Source organism: Triticum urartu, chromosome 5, assembly GCF_003073215.2.
Source record: "Triticum urartu cultivar G1812 chromosome 5, Tu2.1, whole genome shotgun sequence".
Classification (NCBI taxonomy): Eukaryota; Viridiplantae; Streptophyta; class Magnoliopsida; order Poales; family Poaceae; genus Triticum; species Triticum urartu.
This window is the reverse complement of record NC_053026.1, coordinates 429,013,597-429,022,027: the sequence shown is the minus strand read 5'-3', so window position 1 is coordinate 429,022,027 and position 8,431 is coordinate 429,013,597. Positions and strand designations below refer to the sequence as shown.

General features: G+C 51.3%; 1 protein-coding gene across 2 annotated transcripts; it reads right to left on the bottom strand.

Moving 5' to 3' along the window:
* Positions 1-4,360: 4,360 nt before the first annotated feature.
* On the bottom strand, positions 4,361-7,115 carry LOC125556146 (lysM domain-containing GPI-anchored protein LYP4-like). Of its 2 annotated transcripts, none has more exons than XM_048718931.1 (5): positions 6,278-7,115; positions 5,389-5,470; positions 5,103-5,267; positions 4,978-5,009; positions 4,361-4,858 (listed from the first exon to the last, which is right to left on the bottom strand). In XM_048718931.1, the coding sequence occupies exons 1-5, from the start codon at positions 6,960-6,962 to the stop codon at positions 4,623-4,625; spliced, it is 1,200 nt and encodes a 399-aa protein (XP_048574888.1). In that variant the 5' UTR covers positions 6,963-7,115; the 3' UTR covers positions 4,361-4,622. The 2 variants fall into 2 exon arrangements, with proteins under 2 accessions (XP_048574888.1, XP_048574887.1); XM_048718930.1 differs by having other exon boundaries at positions 5,353-5,470; positions 6,278-7,112.
* Positions 7,116-8,431: the final 1,316 nt, after the last annotated feature.

The following is an 8,431-nucleotide window of genomic DNA, read 5'->3' as shown; positions in this document are numbered from 1 at the left end:
CTGTCTCCTAATTTTGGGTAGCACATCTGTTTGCTGCCCCCTAGTACTTGTCTGCGCTCCCCCATCACATATCTGGTCCAGTCTTGCACTATTAAGCATTCATCGCTGATCTTGAATGCACTAAAGTAACATGTAGGATATCTTGGCCGTAAGCTAATAATACTCATGGTACCGTTAGTCTCGATCCCATAAGGCACAACATTCATCAGGAGTCCCTGTTGAAGAACATCGTATGGTCACATACTTAGCAATGAAGTTTAGCTTCACAAATAATGTATGGAAAAGATGCACTGAGGACAAATAGTAAAAATCTTACCATCCTTCCTAAATAGATGTGACCGTAGTTCATGACGAACACTATTGGTCGCACGTTTTCAGTACTAAGATTTCTAAGTCCAAAAAGAAAATTTGTCTTGACGGTATCAAGATCCTCAAGCCATGAAACATAATGACTTAGCTCCTCGCAGTTTAGTTCAGCCCCGGGACAGTAGTAGGTCCTGTCTACCAAGCGCTGGACATGTTTGCTTGCACCGAAATAAGCTGACAATACAAATTAGTTGTCAACTATTTTTGAATAAACAATATCAAAGACATAAATATGGTTGAGAAACTTACATTTTGGTGTAACTGGAGGCGTCTGCACATCGACCCAGATGTCGGTATTACCTTCAATATCATCTTCCGGACGAATATCAAAGGTGATAACCATATCAGGCTCAAATGCATAAGTCTTGCATAGTGCTCGCAATGTTTTGCATCCAAAATAGGTGTAGTGGTCTGAATTGTATAATTTTGCGTGGAAAATATAACCATGCTCGGTCTTCAAATAAACTTTCTTTACCTCCATAGTATGACTGAAACCTATCTTATCCAATACAAAAACTCTTGCATGGCAGGGGATACGCTAGTAGAATAGTAAAAAAAATAAGTTGAAGCAAATGAATCAGATGTCATGCTTAATTACGAAAAAAGACTTGTCGTTGTGACTTACTGTATCCACTTTGAAGTTCTCGTCCAGCTTGATGCTGAAGCGCCTATCATCATCTAGGAAGATTCCGTCGCACAGGCCGCGCTCGTCTTCGCATTATTTGCAAATACCGAAATCCTTTTTGTCGTCAGACATTTCCTATGTTCATAGTTAAAACATTAATTGAAAATCGATAAAAGACAACTACCAGGATACTCAACACACAAATCCGGGGCACTCGATATTTCCTACATATTCTAGCAAAAGTCATGCCAAAATTCACGGAAAAATCCAGCATGACCTTTGCTAAAATAGGATATATCGAGCGCCTGAAATTTGCCGGAACGGAAATGAATCAACACTCTAGCAAAACATAGGCCACTCGGAGGTGTAACCTGCAAATATGACCGGCCACTTGGATATTGAGCAACACAAGATATACATTTCAAAATATCTTATAAGACTCAAATTAGCATGCATTCAATAAGCAAAAGTAAATCATCTCATGCGTCCGTACATCGTCGAATATTATCACTAATACATCTCGAATAGTGTCATACATATAACATCACTAGTACAACTAAAACCCTAGCACACGACGGGTATCGGCGCGGGCGGTGGACACCCACAGAGAAGGAACCATCATGGGATCATAGCTCAAGTGAGATCCCTGGAGAACCTGCCAGGTATTGGAGAACCTGTGCTCCAAGGCAAACATGTAGCGACGGACGTGCGCGTCCTCCTCACTGACACGATGACGCACCACCTCCGCGGAGTCCTCGAGCCTCTGGACCGTCACTGGCCCACGCGACCGCCATCAAAGAAGGATCGGGTCAACGACAGGCTGGCTCCTCACCAACCTGCGCCCCCCGGTAGGTAGCGCCTCCCAGTACCACCCCGGCGGAGCCCAGTCCCGGACATGGCCCATCTGGTCAAGCAGGTGTCGTCCTCCGCCGACTCGACGATGAGGATGCGGGATAGGCATCGTCCACGCCGATGCGGGAAAATTGCTTTAACTAAAAAAATAGCAACAAGTTCTTACTAACTAGTTCTATTAATTCAACTAGTTCTTACTAAAAATAAACTTACTATAAATAAAAATATTCTAGTACCTAATTAGTACCTAGTTCTTACTAACTAATTAGTACCTAAGAACTACTACCCTAATTACCATCTAATTTGATGAACCTATAGGGGTGGAAAGTGGTAGAAACCCTAACTAATTTGATGGAGGTAGAACCCCTAGGCAGAGGTAGGGGAGAGGGAGGAGCAGGCGTGCTCACCTCGGGTGCCTGCGACGAGGGAGGGGCAGGCGGCGTCGAGGTCGTGGTCGGGGCTCCGGGGCGGCCTTGAGGTCGGGGGGCGGGGGCGGCGTCCGGGGCGGCGTTGAGGTCGGGGGCGGGGCCGGTGTTGAATCTGGGGTCGGGGCGGCGTGGGGAGAGCGCGCGGCGGCCGAGGGGCGACGGCGGCGGCGAGAGTGGAGTTGATTTGGGGGATGAAGTGGTCGTGGGAAAGGACGAACCGCGTGGTTAAGTCAGAAGTACCAGTAGCGCGTTCCAGAAAGGGCGCTACTGCTACGTTAGCTACAGCGCGTTCTGGAATACACGCTGCAGCTAAGGAGATTAGCAGTAGCGCTGGGCCATTATACGCACTACTGCTAGGTTGGGCTAGCCATGTGCGCCCAGTTCAAACGTAGCAGCAGCGCTTTTCGCTAGTACGCACTACTGCTAAAGTCATAGCAGTAGCGCAGTTTATTTACGCGCGCTGCTACTAAGTAGCAGCAGCGCTTGATTTTGTACAGCGCTACTGGTAAAATTCTGTGTATAGGCTTTTCCCTAGTAGTGACTGTGCAGAAATCCCAGCCACGTCGCCTTATATGAGGTCTTCTCCCGAGTGGCTGCCTTGTGGGTCCAAGTAATCCCGTCAAATCCCGCAACAGTCGCGCGCGCAGTACGTGGCGAAAAAGGTGGCGCAGGAATCGAGGCGCCCCCGCCTAATCTTCTCCGATTACTGCGGCCTCCTCCACCCCGCGCGCTTCCCGACATTCAAATCCCGCAGGATCCACAAGCAGCAGAGCAACCTGTCAAACGGAAGATTTTTTTCCCATATCAACACTCGAAGCTTTTCAATAAAAGTTCACTCGACAAACTAAAAATGGATCAAGGCGACTGAAAAAGAAGTTGAAGTCATCGTGATTGGTCATTTGATCTCAGTAAGACGCTTCCGAAGCGCAAGAATTGAGTCGGAGGTATTTTCAAATCCTTCTCCACCCAAACCTTGAACCATTCAGGGGCTAATGATGAAGCTATGTAGCTAGGGTAGGGTCATATGCCTGACCTAGACACCCTCCACTAGGACATCACCCTAAATCTAGAAGTATTCAAGGGATACCATCATCCACTCGACCAGAAACGTTCCACTCGGAAGACTCAGTGTCACTCGACCATGACAATGATCACTCGACGATCAGAAGACCTAAAGCCACTCTGTATAGCAACGGTCGAACGTTTACTCTGTAGACTTAATGGTCATTTATGTCACTTTATTGCTGGCGCTACCAGAAACGCCCCATCTTTATGTACCTTAAACCCTATGTAACTGAGGGCGGGAGGGGTCTGGCGAACTCTATATAAGTCACCCCCCTCCTCAGGGACAAGGGTTCGCATCCCTGTAATACCACACTCATATAATCCAGTCGACCGCCTCCGGGCACCGAGACGTAGGGCTTTTACTTCCACCGTGAAGGGCCCGAACTCGTAAATCTTGTGTGTACAACTTCACCATAGCTGGGATCTTGCCTCCTCATACCTACCCCCATTCTACTGTCAGTCTTAGAACCACGACAAACCCTAAGATAGATAAAGGGGTGATGGCGGCGAGCCCCTTCCTTCTCACCGGCGAGGCCATTCCTTCTCCTTCCTTCACTCAAAATTGACTGACCCAAAACTGAAAAGTCAGCTGACTGAAATGTAGCTAATCAGGTGGAAAAGTGTTGTTATGCCTAGATATAAAATTTTCTTTTAAGTTTTGCATTTAGCATCATCATCATGAGATGCTGGCACATCTGGATGCACAAAGACTCGAGGATTTTCCACTGTACGTCTCCTACGGTGGCTTCTTGGAGAATATTATTCAGAAAGGCCCTACTCCTCATCCGCATGATCAAATATAAGCATTCGACCAAATTTAAGGAGTGGATTAGAGAACATCTCAGCTAAAAACTCAAAATTATGATCATGATGCTCCCAAATGCTGGCATTGGTTAAACTTCAGGCTTTATTTTGTATTGATTTTTGTTTTATTAGTTTTTGGATGCTTTGTATATACTATTTAATATAATGGAAAATACCATAGAACGTTTTTTTTTGTTAAAAAGAATGTTCGGAAGTCTAGTTTGAGAGCCATTTTCTTGGTAGAATCAGACCAACTGGGCGCACACTCGCGTGGATGCATTCTTGCTTTGTGCTGCAGAGAATTCATCTAGATTGCTTTCAATTTTACAGGGGAACCACAAATGAGATGAGCAGCAACAATATTTTGGCACAACGCAGCCCCAGCACAGCAGCCGGCTGCTCCTGTACAAAAAGAATAACTCGAATGGAAGCTAGCCGTCGATTTACGTTCGGCTGCTCGATCATCCCTCGTGGATGCTCGGTTACCACAGCACGTTGGTGACAAGGCAGAGCGCGAGCACTCTGAAGACGCCGCTGAAGTGCCGGCCCGTGGGAGGAGCACCGGCGACGGCGTCCGGGCTGGCCGTTGGTGCCGTCCCAGCCATCGTCGGACTCTTGATCCCCCCCTCCGACGGCATCGGCGCCGGTGAAGGGCCGAGATACGTCTCGAAGAAGGACGACGTCGGCGGCGGGATCAGCGGCGGGAACTGGTGCGGGACTGCACGCGAGAACGGCACAAATTGTGAGCAAACAACCAGCACCTCCGTATCCATGGAGTAGCAGCTACAGCTACGGCAAACGGATGGAGATCGGCGGCAAGAAAACTCGCGTGCGTACCTGGGCACAGGGGCTTGAGCGCCGTTGTTAACCTGAAAGGTGCAAAGATCTAGCTAGGATGAAACAGAGCTGTCCATGAATTGCAGAACGAGATGAAATTGGGTGATATGGCGCTGGATTGTTACGTGGTGAGGATGGTGCCGTTGGCGTAGCCGCCGTAGCCGCAGGAGGTGACGCTGCAGCCGGCGCCGGTCATGACGAGGGTGAAGTTGCCGAGCATCATGCTGCTGTTGCCGCACTGCATGCTGGAGCACGCCGCGTCCGCCAGCGGCGCCGGCACGCAGAACAGCCTGCGGCGAGGAGCGAGCGACGGCGTCAGTAATAAAACTTGTAAAAAAGATCATCGAACGAAGGCAGGTCCACGATGGTGCCTACTCCAAGTTGGCCGGACCACAGCTGCACTGGACGCACCGGTCGGCAGTCACTGCGTAGGTCCCGTTCGCCACGGCCAGCCCGTAGTCGGACGTGAACGTGGGGAACGACGAGGTGCACGCTGCACAGGGACACGAAAATGGAAGGGTGTCAGATTGTCAGTAGGCAGCAGATGGTAGGGTAAGTTGCAATGACAAGATTGGAGACGAGAACAAGATGCATATCGTCGTCCTGTTTGCCGACTACGTAGTAAGTATGGTAACTAGTCATTGGTTAATAATCGGTGCCATCCTCGTCCTGTTAGCCCATGATCTGACAGAGCATCTGGGAATAGTGATGGATCCAATTTTGTCCTCGCGTTCTTCAGAAAAGACAGATGAGGTTTGCATAGCGCATAATTTTATCAATCTCCATTGGGGTAACATGATGAACAAAATGACAGGAAAAACTGTCAGTCAGAGCTCTGAATTGTTTACTTCTGCAAAACTTCATACGTTCAGTTGTTTGCTATTCGAGGGCAACTACGGGGATTTTTTGTTCGAGATTCAGTATGGGGCATTTAAAATGGCTCATACGTATGTCTGTTTCTGAATCCGGCAGACTTGGTTGTCAAAACGTTGCATTACCGCCAAACCAAACTAAGTTTGAACTTTGAAGTGCAAACATCCAGTTGTTCATGGACACTGATGATAGATTAGTCTAGAGACTAGAGCTAGATTGCTAATAGTACAGCGTTTGTTCCATCCGTCTCACCAAGAGTGCGTGAGTAAACGATAAATGTTCACCGACTAATTTTGTCTGCAAACATCGGATCTGACCAACCAACCAAGAGTGCGTACGTGCAGTGCTGTCAGGTCTCTCACCAAAGCAGAACAAACAAAACCAAAATTTACCGGATCTCCAAGAAGAGGCAACGCAAACGACTCACCTGGCAGCGGGAGCACGAGGATGTCCCCGGCGGCGACGTCGGCGGTGGCCAAGTCGTTGACGCTCATCACGTCGGTGGCCGTGGTGTGGTACGTCTTCGCGATGGCGGGCACGGTGTCCCCTCTGGCCACCACGTACGTGAGGTACACGGCGGGCACCCCGTTGTCCGCCCCGCCGAAGCACGCGCAGTGCAGCGGCACGAGCAGCACGGTCCCGGCGTCGACGGCGCCGTCGGGGGCGGTGAGGCCGCCGTTGGAGTCCCTGATCCAGTCCGGGGAGGTGAGGCCGCCGTAGACGCGCGAGGCGATGGAGCCGAGCGTGTCGCCCGGGCGGGAGACGTAGCGGGCGGTGGTGGCCCTGCTGACGCCGCCGGAGCAGGCGCAGGGGACCGGCACGCGCAGCGCGAGGCCGGCCGGGAGGATGCGGCCGGCCGGGCCCGGCACGGCGAAGTCGATGGCGTTGGCGGCCAGGATGGCGAGCGGGTCGGCCGCGAACAGCGCGGCCAGGTCGGCGAGCTTGAGGTCGGCGTGGAGGGTGTAGGAGAGCAGCGCGGGGCAGGTCGTGGCGGAGGCACAGGGCTCGAGCAGCGCGGGCTTGGACGCGGCGCCGGGCGGCCCCGTGCAGGCGACGGCGGCGAGGAGGAGCGGGAGGAGGCGGCGGTGGAGTGGGGTGGACGGGAGTGGCATGACGGTGGTCGGGGAGCGCGGAGGCGTGTGGCGTGTGGGAGTGTGGGACTGTTGACTTGGAGCCTCGCGGTTTCGAGGGTGGCGACTGGAAACCGAGGGAATGGAGACTCGCGAGGCTACGGAGCAGGTCGGCCGCTGCGCTCCGGATCTCTCGTGATCGCTGTTGGGCGACTCGGGCGCGGGAATCTTTTCGCGCTTACATGTGTTAAACGCGAAAAATCTCCACTTGCCCAACCGTTGTCGGATCGTATGAAAGGCTCCTGTAACTATGGACAGAGACAAATATTTAATTTTTCTCAAACACGTTATCAAGCCAACTCGCATGATCCCAAACGGACGTCTGATTTGACCGGATTTTGTTCTTTTGGGTAGGACGATAAAGTCGTGTTCGGGCGTGTCCTGAGATGCAGTGACCGTGCGTCCAGCGCGCGACCGCATCTGTTTGCCTCATCTTGTCCGCCTTCATTTTAAAAAGACAACAACGTTTCAAATGTTAAGTCCTAGTTCAGGCCAGCGGCCCTAGTTCACGCCGGCAACAGAACCAGCGGCTTACACGTTCATCGCCGGCAACACAGCCAGCCTCCAAAATGAATACTTGTCCTCGCCGACAACACAGACAGCAGCCGGCAACACAGCCAGCCTCTAAAATGAATGTTTTTCTCGCCGGCACACAGCCAGCGGGCGGGTGGCACCCATGCCAACCTTCAAAAAAAACGGCCACGGCCGATCGAACGACCTAGTTCAGGCCGTCAGCATCGAATATCTCCTTCTGGCTGGCCTCGAACCAGCTCCTCGTCTTCTCACTCATCTTGGACAAGTCCACGCTCATGATCGCAAGGCCCACCTCCTTTGCTTTGGTTGCGGCATTGGTGGCCTCGATGTCGAGCTGCCTCTGCCTGGCCGAGACATTGGCGGCCTCGATGTCGAGCTGCCTTTGTCGGGATGCCTCCTCCATGTCCATCTTCCTCCTCTTGGCCGCCTCCTCCATCTCAAGCTTCTTTCTTTGAAGCTCTAGGTGTTGCTTCATTTGTTCGTCCTTACTTTGCCGCTTCTTCTCGTCCCTCACATCCTTTTGAGACATCATGCCATGCAAAGTCTCACGCAAGGCCATGGATGAGGCATCGCGTATGTCGTCCACCTTGGAGTTGGTCTTGCCTCTCGGCCTCTTCAATGCCTCGCCATCTCCACCTCCGGCGAACTTGGCCGTCTTCTGGCCTCTCTTCCTTTGGAGTTCACGGTATTGATCCTTGAACTTAGGTCAATTGTTGATGATTGTCCAACAATGCGTAAGAGTGAATGGCTTGTCATTGTGCCGGGCCTTGAATGCTTCCATAGATTGAAATGCCTACACCACATGATCAACAACAATTGAACATGCAAACATATACAAGGCCGAAGTCTCATGGTCGTAGCAAGGAAAGGACTAGGAAGGAGATCATACCATGTCCCCAACGCCGAGACCACTCACG